We start from the raw sequence: 20525 nt of genomic DNA on the forward strand, positions 1-20525 counted from the left end.
ACTAGAAAGGTTAGTGTTCGACAATAAGAAATATAACCCACAAAATGAGAATTCTCATACCAATCAACCCATACATTTTTACACATTCATTCTTCCCTTTAAAATTCAATTTCTATTTTGAGTTTTCATCCATTACCCCCCTTCCCCTTGGAAAAGATGAAAATCCTTCCTATAATTGTGGAAATCAAGGTGTATGGGCATTTAGTGCATTTGTGGTGTGCCTCACTTTCTCAAGAGTCAGTCGTAAAACTTGGGGTTATACTCGAGAGTCGCATAACAGTCCATATCATGTGGGCAAATGCCTACTTGCATGATTTAAGTTAATACATCAGTCAAGAGGTCACCAAAGTTAAGTTGGCTTGCAATGTGGAATTCCTCCTCTATTAGAATCTTATCCAAGTATAGGTGAAGCATGATATTGTCATCCAATGGTTGATTCCTAGTTATGGCCAACACTCTAAATGAGGTGGGGTCGGTGGGTTGTACTTGGAAGTCTTGATGGCACATCATTGCTCTACATTGGTCATGATTTGGTAACCCTCTTGAGCCCATGAAAGGCACAAATTATACCACTTACATAGGAAATTGGACTCAAACTCAACTAGTCTCGTTGGAGTTTCGAAAGCTTCTGTGGTGGCATGGGAAATTTACTTTTCTTGTAGGATGTGATTAAGAGTTGGTTTACGGCCTTTTCTTGTGAAATTTCATTGCCAATCATCTCATCTGCAACAATGAAAGTCTTAATAAAAATGAATTCGTATTCTTTCCAAGAACATGACAAGGAAGAAACATACCTCATTTGCTATGGGTTCGTCAAGTAGGCCTAGGTCCAAATGTTTGTAACTTCTAGCAAATAGTGTGAAATTTGAATCTAGTCATTAGATGCAGGTTGCCAAATCATCCCCTGTGTCCATGGCCATGTTGGATGCCACTTCAAGAATGGATCATCGTGGTTGTAGTGGCCTAAGGTCTGCTAGTGGTTTGGGTTTAGTTGAATGAGCTTTGGGTCGATAGGCCACTTGAGCACTCAAGGATTGAGCACCCTTCCTTTTAGTTTTGTCCTCCCTTGTTTTGGTCGACGTTTCTGAAGCTTTGTTTATTTGGGGCATGAGATTGAGGATCATACATAGCACTCAAGATTTTAGGCAATCACAACAGCAGGGTGTTCCCCTCAAAGTATCCTTGGGCTCACATCATGGCTTTTGGAACCCAATGCTACTTAGTCACATATGTGAATTATAGGAGTGCCAAATCCATTCTTTAGACCTAGAGTTTGAGGCTATTGCAAATCAGAGTTGAAGGCATGAGAGTGTGCAAATCAAAGTTGAAGGATGGTCTATGTGTTTATAATTGTACACATAGCCTTACAACATGAAGTAAAGCACTCAATTGTTTTAATTTTCTGATGAAAATGTTTAGATTGTGTAAGTACCAGCAGCAATAATGATTGAGCAATGTGTGTTAGTACTTACAAGCACTCATCTGTAGTTTATGTTGCTGGAGATGGTAGATATCGGTCTTGATGAGCTTGATGATGACCTTCCAAGTAAAAGAACCTCTGAAATGAAGTTCCCAGATTAGTAACTGACTCTGGAAGAGTTGACTCAGTGATTAAAATCACTATTAATGACCAAACATTGAAAAAATTTTGAAGATTGAAGAAGCTTGAAGCTTCCTTGGCTATGGCTGCCAAAGATCCACAGTTAGGGTTTGGCTTATAGCATCCAGAAGAGATGGAATTTATCCAAACCCTCTTAGGGGGAGATGGCCCACTAGGGGGGCTATGAAAGCCCTATGGTGGCCCCAGTGATTGTGCCCTCATCAGCACGCACAACAACTTGTAATGTCACACCTACAAATCTACACATGTTTCTACGTTTTTGACAATGCTACCCACCACGTCGCCTAATCCTAGCCTTCTATGTGCCAGGTTGAATCACCCTGAGCTAAGGAGAATATCTCCAAAAGAAATCAGGAGCTGAAACTACTTCTATTGCACACACCAACTCCTCCAAGGTCAGGGAGTCTGGCTGGCTATGGTGGAAAGGAAGGTAATTGAGATGGCAAGAGTTCTTCTTGTGCACTTAGATGTGTAAAGAGGCTGAGGGAAGCTGAAGGATTAGAGATGGCTTTGATACCATGTTGCAAATCAGAGTTGAAGGCATGAGAGAGTGTGCACAAGAGGGAGAGAGAGAGAGAGCTCAAGTACAAGAACAAGATCTTGTTTAGTCAGTTGCTCAAAGTATAACTCGTACACTCTCCTCTACCTTGAATGTGTACTTTAGGTTATTTATATAGCCACTAGAGGAGTTAGGGTTAGGGTTTCCCCTGTCCTCCAATCCATTTACACCTAGTTACCCTTATCCTCTCTAGTGTAAGGAGATTTCCTATGCTTATCTTTCAACAGAGGCATGGAAACTATGCATTCCCAATGATTGACAGTTATGAAAGTGTGGTTTATGCTTAGGGACCCACTTCTTGAGTATTTGGGACCGTGGTTCCCAGATACGACTGTGAAGGTACCATGGAAGTACATTGTGATGTACTACTCCCCTCCTTAGGGTTGACACTAGGTTTAGCTATTGGTGGCACTATAGGCTTTGGGATAACTATGGTGCCCTTGCTGAAAGCCGTTACTATTCTAACATGACAGATGGCAAGGTTGATGCACTACGAGTCATAGTCAACATAACAATGAACTTGTTTTTTGAATACGCATACTAGCAATGACTCCTTACCAACACTTTCCTTATTAAGTAGTGCATAGAAGACAATGCATAGGCTCTCAGTCTCGATAGAAACCATTAGTTTACATTTTTCCAAGAGTGGATAGGATTGCCCTCCCAAACAGGCTAAGTTTCACATTAGTTGGTTACAATTGGGGTTGACCCATGGTGGTCCAGTGTTCGTGTGTTAAGATATTGGCATTGGCTCCCTCGTCAATTAGCGCATCAAGGGTGTATGCCTTTTGGGAGGTTATGATAATCCATAGGTAGGATGGTGCTACTTCTTCCTCATCCACCTCCTCCACTTATGTGATGGTTGCAACCCTCACGTTTGTTAGTGTTTCTATCATTGGAGGTTCATGAAGTGGATGTGACATAGGGTAATATTTTCTTATGCAACTTCCGTTGAAGAAACCTATGTCCTCTCCTTCTAGGGTTTCAAGTTCTCCACTCCCCATTCTACTGATATTGTGGACCTTGAAAGGTCTCAATCCCCTGAACTTCATTTTCTTCTTGTGTCCCTTGACAGAGTATAGCAAGACTAAGCCTCCTTGCCCAAAGTCTCGTTGTTTGACTTATTTGTCAAACCAACTCTTACGTCATGATTTTTCACAAATTAGGGTATGGGTTACAATGAGACGAGTCTCATATAGACTTTCTAGCTCTACTAACCGATTTGTCCATGCTTCTTGGCCCTCCTATCTCTCTTGGGCTACTATTCTCAAGCTTGGAATAAGGAATTTCATTGGTAGAATAGCTCCGGTTCTGTAGGTTTGAATGGAGTCTATCCTATGGTTGTTTTATAGGCTATCCTATATGCCCATAAAGCTGCCATGAGCTTGTTTTCCCAATCACTGCGCGAGGCAGAGACCACTTTTGTTAAAGCACCCACCAAGTTCTTGTTTGTTGATTGAACTTGACCATTGGCTTGAGGATAATATGGAGAGGAATTTCTATGGATTATTAAGAAGGTGGATAACAAGTAGCCATCGCTTCATTGATGAAGTGTGTGCCTTGGTCACTAACCAACTCTATGGGGCAACCAAATCGTGAGATCACTTGCTCCCAAAGGAACTTGACCGCCATGGTCCTCGCATCATTTTTGTGAGTTGCTTGAGCTTCTCCCCACTTGGCGAGATAGTTTGTGGAAACAATGATGTACATGGCTTGGGAGTATCGAGCTACAGGGATCATTGGACCAATAAAGTCGATGTTCCACTTCTTGAATGGTTGGCACACGATCACCAGGGTCAACTCCATTGTTTCCTTACGAGTAGGAACTTTGGTGCATTGGCACTCATCACAATGCTTCACAAACTTAGCTGCATCATGGAATAGCATTGGCCACCACAATTGGGACTGGAGCACCTTATGTATTGTAGTATCTCCGCTAAAGTGCCCTCGAGCTATTCCATCATGTGCTTCCTTGAGCACATCATACATTTCATGTTCACAGGCACATCTCCTTAAGAGTCCATCCTATCCTACCCGATACAATTGACCTACAATCAATTGATAGAGTTGGATCTTCAAGATTAGTATTTTAATTGAGCTTTCTCTATGGGTCATTCCAGTAGTCCATTCTTGAGTATGTGGACTGTGTCATCTACCCAATATGGTGTGAGGTCTGCTCTAAACAATTCTCATTCGTTGGACATTTTAAAAAGGTGTGCATTTGGTAGGTCATCTCACTGATTTCTTGTCTAGTGGCTTCTCTCTGTGGGTATGCGGGATGTATGATGTACCATATAATGTTGTTTTCCCTTGCATACAACCATAGAGAAGTAAAATTTCAAAAGTAGAAGTAACCATCAAGCAATGCATCTCCTTGCACAGGTTTTATTCACAAGATAAAGCAATGCTTGATGATCCACAAAGAAGGTGAAGGGTGTTGCTAGAAGATAGTGTCTAAACTTATTTACAGTGAACGCCATGGCTAACCCTTCCCTCTCTCTTATGGAGTAGTTCATTTATGTCTCAGTGAGCTATCTAGTAGCAAAGCTCAATGGATAGTCGAGATTATACTCACCAAGTTGGCACAAAATAGCTCCTACGATAAACTTTGATGCATCAATATGCATGTGGAATGTTATGTTCCAATATGGGGCTTGTAGGATTGGTGCAATGGTAAGAGCCTTCTTTAGTCCCTCATAAGTGTAGTGGCATTCCTTGATCCACTCAAATATGATCAACAATTTATGTCTCAGTGAGCTATCTAGTAGCAAAGCTCAATGGATAGTCGAGATTATACTCACCAAGTTGGCACAAAATAGCTCCTACGATAAACTTTGATGCATCAATATGCATGTGGAATGTTATGTTCCAATATGGGGCTTGTAGGATTGGTGCAATGGTAAGAGCCTTCTTTAGTCCCTCATAAGTGTAGTGGCATACCTTGATCCACTCAAATATGATCAACAATTTGTAAAAGAGTCTAGAAATCAATGTATAATTTAGAACAAATCACCGATAGTATCATGTGTGTCCTAGGAAACACTGAACTCCTTTATAGTTCATGGGTGGTGGTAAATCGACAATAACCCTGACTTTGAAAAAGTCGGTGGCAATGTCGTTCTTAGACACCACGTGCCCCAGGATACATTTGTGTTTTACCTATAATTGGCACTTTAAGGTGTTCAATAAGAGATCATATTGTTGGCACTGTTCAAAGTCTATTCACAGCTTTTTCAAGTGCTCTTCCCAGCAGCTGATGTGGACACATAGGTCATCGACAAAGACTTCCATTCATTTCCTGAGCATGTCCTTGAAAATGGCACACATGAGGCACTGAAAGGTAGCAAGAGCGTTAGTCAATCCAAATGGCATGAATAGGTAGGCAAACACCCCCCATTCGGTGGCAAATTTTGTCTTGTGCCTATCATCTAGATGGACTTACACTTGGTTATAGCCTAAGAAGCCATCCAAAAAGATGTAGGCTTTCTTTCCTGCCACTCTCTCTAGCATATGCTTTGTGTATGGTAGCAGGTAATTATCTCTCTTGGTGGCTAGATTGACCTTCTTATAGTTTATGCACACTCGAATCTTCCCATTCTTTTCCATGACTATGACTATGGGCGACACCCAATCTGTGTGCTCTATCCCGTAAACGAATCCTGCCTTCAATAGGTTACCAATCTCCTCCTTTTTATGACATGTGCATGCTTAGGATTCATTGCATATGGTGATTGCTTGATCGATGTGGCATTGGGGGTCATGGGAATGTTATGAGTTACAACACTCAGATCTATTCCCTTTAGCTCATCTAAGGACCATGCAAACACATCATCAAATTCCCTTAGGAGATTTATGAGATCATGCTCCTCCTCCTCAGCTAGGTCATCTGCTATGTACACGGGTCAAGGCTTGTCATCCCCTCTCCCCAAGTTGACCTCGTTAACCTTGGCTAGTCCTTCGATGGGTTCACTTGCTTGCCCTTTCTGTTTGGCTCCTACTAACACCACTATTCGATCAACCTTTTGTACTTCGTGAAGTGCTTGGGCAGGTCATGGGGTTTTTTTTGCCATTCCACTTCTGAAGACTTTGACTACTTCCTTTTCTCCTTCCTTAACCTCTTGCGCCTTAGGTGGACTAGAAGGTCCCCCTTGGTGCGTCGGGTCCTAGGTGGTCAGGATATCTTGGGGTTACTATCAAAGCTTGCCACTATTTGATCAACCTTTTGGCTCCTACTAACACCACTATTCGATCAACCTTTTGTACTTCATGAAGTGCATAGGCAAGTCATGGGGTTTCTTATACCATTGCACTTCTGAAAACTTTGACTACTTCCTTTTCTCCTTCATTAACCTCTTGCGCATTAGGTGGACACTAGAAGGTCCCCCTTGGTGCGTCGGGTGTCCCACGTGGTCAAGATATCTTGGGGTTACTATCAAAGCTCACCTTTGACTCGGAATCGTACTCGTCATCGTCACTACAAGAGGCTATCTCCCCTGGTGCTCGCAACTTTGAAGTTGACTCTACTCCAAAGAGTGGTGTGGTGCAAGGATGAGCTAGTCCCACTTGCTCATAATCTACCACCTCGACGCATTCTAGCCAAGTTGAATCATAATCTACCTTGGCAACTCCTTTGCTCACTCAAAACATATTGACCTCTTGGGGTTTAGTGTCTGCTCTAATTTGCTCAATCACTCTTCCCTCCATATAATATTCTATAGTCTCTACTTCCTCTGTGCTCTCCTCACTGATGGAACATCAGTCTTTGCCCTCATCGTCAAAATCCTCATACTGGAATTGTATGTCACTTGCAAGGTTCCTTCTTTCAAGTTCTGCCACACTTGTCATGAGAGTCCAGTTATATGACAAATTTAGGTCATGCACCTTAGTCCATTGCCACTCTCTGCTTTCCAGGCTTTAAATTGGCAGTTGGGTTACCCACAAGCTAACTTGACAAGTACTCGAGGATTTTGTGAAGTTCTAATTTGTTTGTTGGGACATGATAGGTGATTTGTGTTGCTTGACCCATGGAACTTTTGGCCATCATACACAAGGATACCGTAGGTTCCAAGCGATGGCAATCTTAGGTGTGCTAACTGAGTCTACAACTTTCCTAGATCCACCCTCATCCTCTGAGAATGGAGATCAATGGTTGCCAATATGTGTATCTAGTTTTGCTCATCCTCAGGGAAAGGAATGCACCTTGTTAGAGGTCCATAATCGCTATTAGGCCTCAAGTCCCCCTTTAGCAAGGTAGAGATGGCATCTAAGTCCACTGGTGAGGTTTTCCATGTGTCCATCTCTACTCAGACTACTTCTAATCTATTACCCAAGAATATTATGCCATTACCCCAGTCCTCTATTACTTTGGCATTTCTCATCCAAGGTCTGCCGAGAAAGATATCATAATCCACTCCCTTCATAACTATGAAGTTCATTGAGAATTGGATTCTTGTTATCTTTAGTGGCCAATCCTTTAGGACTCCAAAGGGTCTAACCTTCATCCCATTCACTAAAGTGACATTGAAGCTTGCAATCTCCATCAGTGGGTTTCCCCAAGCTTGCAAGACTGCATGACTAAGTACAGTAACCCCTGCTCCCGTGTCTACTATCCCCTTTCATGTAGTGTCTCCTAAGGCAACAATAGGTAAGACTGTGCATCTTAGTGCCCTCCCAAAAGGCATTTACTTGTGGGGATTCAGACATTGGATTGAGCAGTAGGCTTGGTATATGCGTTAATGAATCTTGGTTTGGAAAGTCTTGCAGTTCATGTTCATTACTACGTTCTACCCATCGTTTCAATTCTTGCCAAAGTGCGGTATTTTTCCTAAGCGATTCTCCCAATGACAATGTCACACGAGTTGTTATTAGTATGGTTAGCAATTTGCCATCTGTCTTTCCCTCCTCGGTTTCATGGGCTCCTTGCCAATGCTCGTAAAGAGTTGGCTGCACAATCACACCCCTCTTATTTTACCCATGGAGCTGTTCACATTGTGGTGTTGTCTATCCTACCCTCAGATATGAGGGAGAGATTGGTGGGCTCAAGGTTGAAAGTTTGTTAAATCTCATCCTCAACGATAGGTTTGGAATCTGGAAGGTGAGCTTGCACCTCTTTTATCCACTCTTTGACCTTGTATGCAACCCTCAACTTAGTGCTTCCCTTCTCTCTCATCTTATGAGAGCAGATGTTTCTACTTCAGCATTAGTGACTTGTTTTCCCTTAGTTAATGTGGTCTCACTCTTGGTCTTGAGCATTATTTTTACCTCAGTTCTCTTTTTTCTCCGTCGTTGACTCATCTTCCCTATAGAGGATGCATCCAAGTTGCTAGATCGAGGTAATGAGATACCGGCCTGCTTTGTTTGAGCTCGTGTCATGACATTTAGGGGAATAGGCGTGGCATTGTTGTCGGGTGACTTGACACGAAAGAGTCCAAGTGGCACAGATGGTATGATCGTGCTGAGTTAGTGGAGGGTTTTTGCATTCTCTCTATTTGCTTGCTCCTTTTCAGGGCAGTGAGACCAGATATGCCCTAGATGGCCACATGTCCAATATGCAATGGGTTCTTGGTTCTGAGCTCCTCCTAAGCCTCTACCTCTTCATTTACCTAAGGCCATGACTAGCACAGGTCTATAGTCCATCAATATGGGATTGCTCTCTTTGTCATAAGAGACATAAGGGTTCAAGTAAAAATCTTCCTCAAGTGGTTCTTCCACAAAGTGCACTATAGAATCACTTGGTGGATGGGTCATGATAGGTCCAAGAGGTCTAGGGATTCCCATTGGGTATCCTCGAGGTGGCTAGCTTTGAATCGTTAGGCGTAGGGAGAGCTAAAAGGGCTCCACTTGCAAAATATGGTTATCTAACTCTTGGATAGTATGGCTGAGTGTAAGGTTGTTGGTAAGACAAGCATCTTGGCAATCAATAATTCATGGTGTCATGCCCAAATCTTTCTCAATTGATACGAGGCCTTGATTTGGGATCGGAAAATTCAGAAGGTAGGTAGTTCCCTCCACAGTGCACACACTACACATGAGGTCATACTGGTCTTCATATTGACTCTTACAATCTGGCCAGCTCTGATTTTAGGTCGGCTATAGCTTGGGTCTGGTCAACACTCTTCCCTTTTTCTTGTTCACTAGGGGTTGCTCATTCACTAGTTGTTGTAGCTCTCTCGGTGTTCCTAGATGCATTGCTACCTTGCTACACAACTTGGAGCTTCTCTCCCTATACAAACCATCTACTCGTATGGCCTCCTCAAAGACACTTGCAAGCACATTCCTTTGCATATTCGAGTTGCTTGCAAGGACCTTATAGAGCTATTTGTTGCAGATCTCGTTAATGAATACGATAGAGACCACTCACTCATCATTGGGTCGCTCAGCTAGCAGATATCCTCTTATAGAGACTCCTCACATGTGTAATGTAGTCTCGTATGTCCTCTTTATATTTATGACTGACATTCATCAACTTAATAATGAGGTTATCAGAGTATCCTACCTCCGTGAATCTTTTGATGAAGAGATCCTTCAACTGAGTGAAGTTATTACATTCAGTGTTGTCTAGACTGGTGAACCAAGTCTTCCATCCCTCGTCTCCCAAGCAAAGACCAAATGCTTGTGCTCATTGAGCATGGTCTGTGAGGTTATTAGCCTCACACACTTGCTCAAACTACTTGATGAAGCTATAGGGGTCATTGTATGCCTAGTATCAAGTTTCTTTATAACTATGGGTATTTTCGTTTGGCTCCTAGCATTTGGGGCCAGCCCTGCCGGCTAGCAATGATGCTGCCAAGGCTGCCCCACTTTGCTCAGCACTAGTATTGTCTAACAATATTTTTGTGAGTAGCTCGCTTGTTGTAAGGTCGACTTCCAGGGCTCTCTCCCTATCAACATTGCCTCTTGTTCTATTCCTACCCCTAAGATGGCTAGGATCTTGTGAATCTCATTGAGCTCTCTCTCCCTGATGCAACCTTTAAGCCCTTTGCTCCTACCTATAACTTGCAATGCTATCCTTGCTAGTCTCCTCTCTTCCTCAAGGTTGGCTATGGCATCAACTACTACTAGTCTCCCATGGTGCACTATCATTGTCTATTGGTCGTATTGTGTAACAAGTCACCAAATGTCGTTTGGGAGCTTAGACATGTTAAGGTCGAGGTCGAGGTCTAGACTATCATTGTCTATTGGTCGTATTGTGTAACAAGTCACCAAATGTCATCTGGGTGCTTAGACATGTTAAGGTCAAGGTCGAGGTCTAGACTATTCTCATTTGAGCTTGTGCCTACCATAGTAGTTGCCTCTTGACCCACTAGTGAGTCAATGATGTCAACTAAGCCAGCTAAAGATGTATCCCTAATCTTGGCGAGTCTTTCCTTCTCTCAGTAGTGTGATGGTTTCGTCCCCTCTATGTCTTTGTTCATAGTTTTTTGGGTCCCTTGTATAATTCTTGGGGTTGTACTCCTATTGGTGGCTCATTTTTAGCTTATTCCCCCTTAGTTTGTTCCTTGTTAATCCAACAGTTTATAAATGTGCAACACTTATAAACTAGTAAGGCATCTCGATGTGCACTGTGCAAAATTAGGTTTTCCAACTTTCACATGTGCTTAAATGCCTACACTACCAAGTGTGACATTGGATGGAGTCAACTGCGTCAATCACTTTCCTATTCTTGATGCTTTTGGAGGGGTTTTGACTACTCCTAGAGGTTGAAATTGAGTTCTCCATGGGACACGACAGATGGTACTAAGCGAGTCAACTTGGGTCTCTTATTGGTCAATTGGGAATAGGGCCTAACAAGCGCCTGAAGGGTCAAAAATAAGTCAAAACAGGGTTCTGGACAATTGGTCCAAGTCCCACACTCGGCCATTTGAGTCGTGGATTCAGCCGTTTGAATGGACTCCTTTAAGGATTCGGTCATCCATGTGGTCATCAGACGAGGGGTGCCCGTCCGAGCTTCTAAGTGGCCATCCAAGACCCCAAGTTTGGTTGTCCAAGAATGAGTGGTCAAGCTCGTCTGAGCCAGATCACAACCATCCAAGGCCTATGGTGTCGTCCAAGCGGCGCCTAAAACTCATAGAATGGCAGAAACACCCTACTTAATGACTTAATGTCCACTATTTAAATCACCCTGGATTCTAGATTAATGCAACAATCAACAACAAGGACTCAAAGCATACGTGGAAGAGCTAAAAGTGTCAAAGACAAGGATTGTTGGTGCTACAGCCTGTGGACCCATCACTCCCTATCTCTCTCTCACTAGCTCTCTCTCAATCTCATTGAATGCAAATGAGCTCTCTCTTCCCCTTTTTTCACCTTTTGTTTTCTCTCTTTCTCCCTTTACACTCTGTTTTCCTTCCTGGACATGAAAAATCTATTTCCTTTCTTCCCTTGTTTCCTTGTTTCCTGGTTATCCAAAGAGTTATCTTTCCTTCATTTTTCCTTATTTCCCAAATCTTAATGTCTCAAGTCTGGATCAAAATGCACAACTCCTACTCTAACTAATGCATAGAAAGCTTTCTAAACCTAAACTAATCCACAAAAGAAATTGAATAGCCTCCAACTCCCTTGCTTCCTACCTAAAACCAAGTGCCATTTTGGATTTGAACTCCTACTTCGTTGCTTGATTTAGAGTGCGCAAGCACTCAAGCTTGAATCTGTTTATCCTGGCAATGGAACCAAAACATGGGAGCTTCTTACTCAATCGCCAAGACGCACAGACTGCTTATCGTTTCAAGCCAAGTGCAATGGCTACCTCTCATATAGTCATGCACGCTCTCACACCTACGAGTGTAGTAAGCTTACCTTCATGCCCGATTGAGTTGCCTTCTCCCTCAAGCTCTTCGATAGCTCCATGATCCATGGTGCAAGCTCAAGTCAGCTCGATCCTCAAGCTCTAAGCTCCATTGCCACATGTGAGACAATAGAAGAGAAGAAGAAGAGAGGAGAAGATGGAGAGCTTCTCCACCACGGTCCCTCACCCTCACACACTCCCTCGTACTCCTTCTCTCAAGCATAAACACAAGTAAGAGCAAGAAGAAGAGGAAGAAGAAGAAATGAGCTAGTTTTGGCCACACACAAGAACGAGCTTCTTCATTCACTTTTTGCCTTTTTATACATGCCTACTCCTCTTTGGGTGCCTAGCTTTTTTATATGATTGGCCATTTTAGCCTAGGTCCTCTTTCCCTATTCCTTCCTATTTAAATACTTCATTCACCCATGCCCATCTACATTTACAAATTGTACAAGAAGAGGGAGACTGGCGCTCTTTTACAAGGATTTAGGATGCGCTTTTATATTTAAAATGTGTCTTTCCCCTTTTGCATTTGCTTTGGACTTTTGAGTTTGCTTCTTGTGCTTTGGCTCTTTTTCTCCTTTTTTTTTCATTGGGCCACTTTTTTCTGCTCTATCCTTTGCCTCTTTTTAATTTTCTTTGCACCGGGGTTAACGTTATACCTTTAGTAGAAACTTTGTGTACCAAATACTCAATTTGATATTGAAAGAACAATCTCTTATCATGATTTGCATACATGATTTATATGCAATAAGTTAAACACAATACTAAGATGTTTCTTATATTCCTCTTCTTCAGATTTACTAAAACCAAGTATATCATCAAAGAAGACAATCATAAAATCTCGATAGTCTAGAAAATTTTTATTCATCATTCATTCCAATGTAGTTGATACATTACTCAAACCAAAGGACATAACAATAAATTCATAATGTCTAAAATAAGATCTTAAATGCATTAATTGAATCCATATGAATTTGATGATATCATATCTTGCCAGAATATTTGCCCCCCTCCCCCCCTTAAGTTTACTAAGTAAATTATCTACTCTTAAAAGCAGGTATTGTTTTTTATTTTAAACCGTCACCTTATTTAGGAATCTATAATCAATGCATAACCTAAATGTTTTATTTTTCTTTTCAATTTAAAAAAAAGGTGCACCAAAAGGAGAAAAGCTAGGATAAATTAAACCCTTATTTAACAATTCAGTTACTTGTCTTTGGACTTCTTTTTTATGCAAAGAAAAATGCCTATATGGAGCTTTTATGTGGTGGAGTTACCTGATGGAAAAGTTCAACTTTGTGATTTTAGTCTCCTTAAGATGGTGGTGGTTCAAGTGGGTAATCACGTTTGCAAAGCAATGCTTGCAAGAATCCAAGAATTCTTGTTGTGTAGATGTTAATGCATACATTTTGGAGTTTCTACTTTAGTCACTCACAAAAGTCATGCATGCAATTTGTACTTCTACGTGCTCTTCTAGCTTGTGTGACTAATCAATGGAAACAATTCAATCTTAGGGCCATTAGTCAAAGAAATAGTTCGGCCTTGGAATTCAAAGTGACAATGTGAGTATAATAATAATTATCAGAATCAAATTGGTGCCTAAATGGCATACTGAGGATGATTCTAATGATTGGATAGGTACAACTAGGAAATCACGTTTCTCATTGTATATATCTATAGAAATTTCCAATCCTTTTATTTTCCATGTTCCATTATATCTAATGCCTTGAAATGTAGAAGGAAGCATGTAAAGAAGTAATTATACATGGTTTTCCTTTGGTTAATACTTCTTGCCACAATGTATCTGTAGTCCAGTCAGGAGCATAGTTAGGTATCTCTTCAATATTGTGCAACTAGGTTAAGTTTTGCATTGATGACAAGCAAACTTAAGCCTTTTATTTTGAACATTAAGTTTTGTGGTTTCGGGTTTTACATGTTTATTGCATTGTTGTGTGCATACCTATGTTCATTAACACTTTTTAGTTGGAAATTGGAGGATTTATTGAGTTGAAAATAATTAGGATGGTAAGAAACAAAAGGTTTCTTTGTTTGTAGTTGTTGTTGAAAGGACGAGATATATGAGATTGTTGGCCATGAAGGATCCGGGCAATGGATCATAACTCTTTTTTAGCGCCATGGGCATAAGAAATACCATCATATAGTGAAGTGGGTTTAAGGAATTAACTCAGTTTAGCTTAGATGCCAAATTGAAGATTTTCTTCATATTTGCAATACTCTTGAGAACTTCCTCAAGTATGCTCAGTCATTGCCAAAACCTTTCTGTATAGGTACACATTTTATCATCTTCTTGCAAATATAAAATTGACAAATTTTGCCTTACTTAAAGATTGGAATTGAGATGGTAGAAAAGATTCTTTAACTTATTCTTACAAGTCGTTCCATGTCTTCAACCAATTGGTGCTATGGCAAAGAACATTCCACCAAAGTGATGCTTTATCCCCCAAATAATTTATAGCATACTTGATTTTATCCTTCTTGAGAAAAGCTTTGTCATTGAAATAATTGTTGAATTGGCTCAACCAATACAAAACAAAAAATCCACTATTTTTTCCATAACATTTAGAAATAAGATTTATGACTAATTTTTTGGTCCTTCTTAGTTTATTATGTTTCAATCATGCTTTTTAAAATCCAAGCAATGTGAACGTCTTCATCTTGACCAGTTGGATTTTGTTTGCATTGACACTCATGAAATGCTTTAGTAACTTCATTTAAATTATGCTAAAGAAAATTGATTTATTTTTGCAATGTCATTTTCAAAAGAGGCAATTCCATATTTACTTCATCTGTATTCAGAGGTCTCAACATAGTAGAAAATAATCAATGTACAAGAACAAGCCTTAACTAATCTACATAATGTTATTTTTTACATGTGAATAAGGTTTTGGAATACTAAATAATAACTACCAACTCTCTAAATAGAAATAGGGGATTTTGTGATCCTTCCAGGCTTGAAATAATTTGTAAAATTCTCACATAACACTACATGATATAGGCCTTATACCGATGTTTAAAGTAACGAAAATGCAAATAACAAAATTTGCCCCCGTCGTCGCAAAAAGTGTCGTTATTGGTGACGCCATAGAACAGTCAGTATCACCGTCGCTATCAGCGTCGGTACGCTGATAGCGATGGTTTGCGACGTATATAATGACGCCCATAACGACGCGAGCAATAAAATTTGCGATGCTAATAGCGATGGTAACAGGGGGAAAAAATTTTGTGGCACTGTGTGCTTTATGAGAGCCATACAAAATAGTTTCTGCACTGTGTACAATGCGCTTGCAAACAAAAACAATGTATACTAAAATCATAACACTAATACATGAAATAAATACATGATCGCATAATAAGCGATTTGTACAATCATGACAAGATATCACTAATACATAGAAAATGTCTACATAGATCAGGCGACTCCAAAATAAAGGTGTGTGAGCTCCAGGGATTCAAGGGCGAGCTACATATCCTCGTCCCCCGAAAGCTCGTCCTGCCGCAAAGGAGCATCGAACGAACTCTGCAGAAAAAGAAACAACACATCAGTTCACCATACAATAATGCATTCAAATATCTCATGGTAACTATGGACAAGAAAGATGACTGACTTACAGGGCCGCCATGTCTATACAATCTGTCGATCAATGAAGTGAGACCATGCCTCTCTGCATATCGAGTCTCAAGGCCAGTCGGATCGCGATTTGTAATGGAATGCTGCAAAGAAAACAAAATGCTAACTATTAGAAACGTGATTATCAGTACAAAGAATATTTCAAAAAAATAAACAAGCAAAACAAAAGAAAAACTTACAAAGTCCTCCAAATATGTCCTGTGGCCGCCACTCCCAAGATGATGGACCACTCCGGCCTTGAGTCGTGCCCTCACCGCCTCGCATTGCTAACTCCAACCTCCTGGAGAATCTGTAGCCTCCTCCCTCAATTGGCGCCAGTCGTCTGTATCTAACCACTCGGGCTTTGCAACCCCACTCTTGATTGCCTTGCATACATCGGATCGTCTATGTGACATGTATGCACGCATGCAATCCATCATCCAACCCGTAGAGAATCTATCTACTGACGCTGGCACCGGAAACTCCTTGTGCAAGGATGCTACTATGTAGTCCTTGCTCCCCTCCGGCATGTTCTTCCAATAATCCAAGACGTTGTGCCAAAAAACTTGTTGGCACAACTCTCTCATGCAAGCCATCACCCTCCTCCCCTCATCATTCATGATGATGGCTCCTAACCTACTATCGACTAGATATCCATAATCCCCTGGAGTGTGCCTAAGATGGGTCCTCTCCCATCTGCGTCCACGCTCCTGGGCATATCTAGGAGACCCCTATGCATCCGGTGTACCGACCGGGGTAATATCTCTCGGAGTGGCACCGACAGGGGTGCCACCTACTACTGACGGCTGAGCAAAAGCCGGAGTAACTAGAGTAGACGTCCCCATAGGTGTGACAAATCCCTGAGGTGACGTAGCTCTAGCTGAACGAAGAGACGAAGACACCGCGTCCGTGCCTCCACAGCATTCACCTGAGCCTGAGCCACGCTCCCTGGAAGGGCCACGAGAGCGAGGAGTCGCACATGTGTCTCATGTTGACCGCGAGCTCACTGCCTCTGTATCTCTGTAGCATCCCCCTGATCCCGATGCACTCCCTCCCTCTAGCCCAAGTCGTGAGCGTCGAGCTCGTCTGCTAGAAGCCGAAGCATCCGATCGCACTAAAGTAGATCTAGCAGAGCGCCCTGACGAAGACCGAGACAACTCCTGGTCTGCCATCTCTTTGAATCTCGCAATCTGGTCTGGAGACATACGTGTGAAGATGTCCTGTAACTCCTCATTGCTCATCCCTCGACTCATCCTGAAAATCTCACCTGCACATACAAAAAATGATGTTAGAATAATCAATTTAAATCATACAAAGCAGAGTAATATAAATCATTTAAAAAAAATCTCACTTAAAATGCATATCTTATGTACTCTTATAAGCAATTGGTCAACGAATTGAGTAAGTGGATGCTCCAAGTATGAAGTATCCTATGATCCCATGTTAATCTCCAGACACAACTTTGCATACACTGGAAGGTCGATAGACATGTCACCACAAAAGAATGAGTCCACCTTGTAAGACTCGCTACTCGTCATAAATACGAGAACTCGGGACCAAAATGCAACTTCCTTTGAAATCTTACCGCTATAAGAAACATAATTATTTAAAATGCCATGAATCAAACAGTGCAAGGACTCTCACCAATGTTTATTGTGGATGTAACACTCCAGAACATTGACTCAATTGCAAATCCTCACCCACCAGCAAAGCACCATGCAAACTACCAGGTTGCAGCTACTGTGTCAGTTCCTCAACCAATTGGTTATCTTACTTTCACCCTTACTGTCAGAGAGCTAAAACCTACATGAAGAATTCGATTACTCCAACTCAAACCTCATTACCACACAAGCTACCTCATTGAGCTGATTTCAGTGTGAACATCATTGAGATAAAACCCTTGGAACTAAGTAAACTGCCATAATGATTTACCAAGAAATATTCCAGCATGTCAATTCTGATTATGCTATTCTTTAAGCAAAACATAAGAGAGAATATTTACAGAAGGTTGAAGTGAGCTGGGAGCTTGTAGCTAGCCGGCTTCTTAGAAAGGCGCCCTTTACAAAAACTCTCCACCTTGCACCTTACCTTAAGATTGATAATCTGTCTAGTAAAGGCTCTTATGGCCTTAGCTGGCTTTTATAAACACACGAGAAGCTGCATACAAAAAGGTGGCATGTGTTATATTGAAAACTTCAGACTCCCTAGCTCATTAATCACGTAGATCCATGGCTTGATCAAAGTTAACAGGTAGCATACCCAAAGTGCTGCCATCACCAAAATTGGTGCCTTTAGTAGACATCTCAATGGTAGACCTGCCAAAGTGCATGCGCACACACACCTCCCATGCTTTGCCTTTCGCCATGTCCTGTGAAATGTCAATGACAATACTACCCTCTAGTTGACAACCTTCAGTAGTTGTGTATGAAGGATTTACCTCTTTTGTACTGCTGTATAAAGAGAGTTTCATCTTTTTTTGGTTGCCATATATGGGGTAGTAAGTATGTTCCACACTCTGATCAATGAGAACTACATCATTCATCTTGACATGCACTGAGAAAACATTTTTGCACATGGCATTGCCATCATCGTCCAAGAAAAGGTAACTCAATCGATCGACTCCATCTCTGAAATATTTTGCATAGCGAATCCAATATGGGCTGCTTTAACATGCTAAATAACATAGCCCCTTGACAAATTGCACTGCCAGGATCTAGGGGATTGTATATTCTTCTAACCTTCCCTTCAAAAGCTTCACGAACTCTTTTCAGCAGATATGGTGAAGCTAAGAAGCCTCCCACCAATAGGATTGCCTTTATTACATGGACCAGTTGTTCATGTATCAAGTCTATAACCTTCTGAACTTCAGGATTCATTATGTGTTTCAAGTCCTGACATGATAATGTCAGCTCCCCATATTCATGCTGAGGATACCCGGCTTTTAGATCCTCCTTGGACCACATATCTGCAAGGGCGTGTGGCAAATCAATCTCAGCGAATGGTGTGTCCATTCCATCGAAGGTACACTTAATGGACTGCCATGCCTGTAATAGCTTGAAACGGTAGGATGGCTTTGTCTTCAGAAAGACAAGCAAACAAGGGATTTTGGCACTCAAGAAAGAGAGGAAATTCTCATCAACAAAGACACCACCTCCAAGGCATCCAGTACTCTTTGTAGCTTCCTTCACTTCCAAATTTGTACCAGGAACTTTCTCATGCACAACCAAATCAATAGTGGCTCCGCCCACATCAACCATAGCAAACCTTTCCCCTTCTCTGATGGATAGGAATCTAGCATTTTGGAGACAATGCAAAGATGCAGCCTCTGGCTCCAAAACTACTCTTTATGGATGAGGGCTTACATCCTCTAAGCATGTTATGCTTGACACTCCCTTGACCATACCAGCTTCCTGAGCACATTTCCTCATCTTTTGCTTGGCAGCTTCTGCCCATATTGCTGGCATGGTAAGACACCATTGAATATCCTTCATCATCAATTGCCCACCATACCTGTCCCTCAGGTAATGAAAGATGAATTGTGATATTTTCTTAAGGTAGTCGACGATGAGAGACTCAATTGAAAGGCCTTGAGGAAGAGCCTTTGATTTGGATTGACCTTTGTAAGGAGCTTGTTCTGCTAGATATAACTTGAAACCACTCATGAAAGTACTTCCACAAGGAAGCGATTGCATGCATGCGACACTTGTCTTGATGGCAATCTCATCAGTAAGATAGCTGCTGTCAGGACTATTTGAATCATCACCAGCTTCTGATCCATGACGGGCTCTCTTTGCTGGAGGTTGCTTCTCCAAAAGTTGGAGGGCTTGTCTAAATTGGACAAGGGTAGACCAGCCCCAATCTTTGAGCAAACGTCGGGATCGCGGTCAAGTACAGCCCGAACTCTATGGCTGGATGCAGACGATATCGATGTGGACGTCAAAGGCGAGGAGATGCGACGGTATAGCAAGTTGGTCTGCGTTTTGCAGTAGAACACAGAGGAGGCCTCATGCTACAAGGGCCAGTCGCGATTGATATGGATGTCATGTGGGGAGGAGCGGTGCGAGAAGGCGAAGCCCAAGAAGGTGGTACCGAAGTTGAGTGCTACCATCACCAACGCCGATGGATCCAGACCAGGGAAAACGCTAGTCTCTAGTTTGTCATTGCGAGGGCTGCTATGCTAGCTGCTAGGAGTTCTAGGCATCCTCCCCTCCCTCTGTCTCTGTACACACACACACTCTCTCTCTCTGTTTGTAAGACTCGCTACTCATCATAAATATGCCAGAAAATTTGCCAACGAGACCCAATCTTATTGTATATAGTATTCAATTAGCTTGCGAATACAATGATGATTGATATTAACTTTAAATTACCGTTTGCTGAAAATTCGCAATCGCCTGATCAATGATCTCAGATTGAAACTCGCCAAATCATCGTACGTGTTCTATAGACAATTGGCGTTTTCGTCTAATTGCCAGCTTGCATTGAGAGCAAGGATATGGGACACACTGATTAAGATACGCCTCGTGATCTTGAACAACATGACCTTCTTCGTTTTCCATTTTGTCTACGTTACAACATACAATTTGTTTTTGTTATCTTTCTTTTCTTTTCTTAGATTGTTATCCTCTCCTTCCATCTCTCTCTTTTTCTATCCCTCTCTCATCTCCTCTCCCTCCCTCGCCCTCACCCTCTCTTTCTCTCTTTCTCTCTTTCCCTATTAGGTTTAATGATTTTTCTCTCTTTTTCTCTCTCCTCTCTCTCTCTCATTTTTTCTCTCTCCTCTCCCTCTCTCATTTACCTTTCTCTCTTTCTCTCCCTCTCTCATTTCCTATCCCTTCCTCACCCTGACCCTCTCTTTTTCTCTTTCTCTATTAGATGTAATAATTTTTCTCTTTTTCTCTCTCCTCTCCCTGTCTCATTTCCATTTCTT

General features: G+C 41.7%; 2 protein-coding genes across 2 annotated transcripts; both read right to left on the bottom strand.

The window, feature by feature from the left end:
- Positions 1-17807: 17807 nt before the first annotated feature.
- On the bottom strand, positions 17808-18852 carry LOC148023133 (uncharacterized). The gene is made up of 2 exons (XM_087695323.1): positions 18334-18852; positions 17808-18110 (listed from the first exon to the last, which is right to left on the bottom strand). Exons 1-2 carry the CDS (start codon positions 18850-18852, stop codon positions 17808-17810), a joined length of 822 nt encoding a protein of 273 aa, XP_087551449.1.
- Positions 18853-18939: 87 nt separating this feature from the next.
- On the bottom strand, positions 18940-19703 carry LOC148023134 (uncharacterized). Its single transcript, XM_087695324.1, has 2 exons — positions 19609-19703; positions 18940-19423 (listed from the first exon to the last, which is right to left on the bottom strand). The coding sequence occupies exons 1-2, from the start codon at positions 19701-19703 to the stop codon at positions 18940-18942; spliced, it is 579 nt and encodes a 192-aa protein (XP_087551450.1).
- Between the last annotated feature and the right edge of the window lie 822 nt (positions 19704-20525).

This window comes from Lygodium microphyllum, chromosome 16 (assembly GCF_053477565.2).
Source record: "Lygodium microphyllum isolate KBCC chromosome 16, Lygodium_microphyllum_v1.1.10, whole genome shotgun sequence".
In the NCBI taxonomy this organism is placed as follows: Eukaryota; Viridiplantae; Streptophyta; class Polypodiopsida; order Schizaeales; family Lygodiaceae; genus Lygodium; species Lygodium microphyllum.

Excerpts from the sequence above, each read along its gene's own strand:
- LOC148023133 (XM_087695323.1), bottom strand. The coding sequence starts at position 18,852 with ATGGTTGATGTGGGCGGAGCCACTATTGATTTGGTTGTGCATGAGAAA. Across the intron at positions 18,111-18,333 it reads GTGAAGCTTTTGAAGGGAAG|AGTGTGGAACATACTTACTA; the intron begins GTTAGAAGAATA and ends CTCATTGATCAG.
- LOC148023134 (XM_087695324.1), bottom strand. The coding sequence starts at position 19,703 with ATGGTAGCACTCAACTTCGGTACCACCTTCTTGGGCTTCGCCTTCTCG. Across the intron at positions 19,424-19,608 it reads ATCAATCGCGACTGGCCCTT|ACAAGCCCTCCAACTTTTGG; the intron begins GTAGCATGAGGC and ends TGTCCAATTTAG.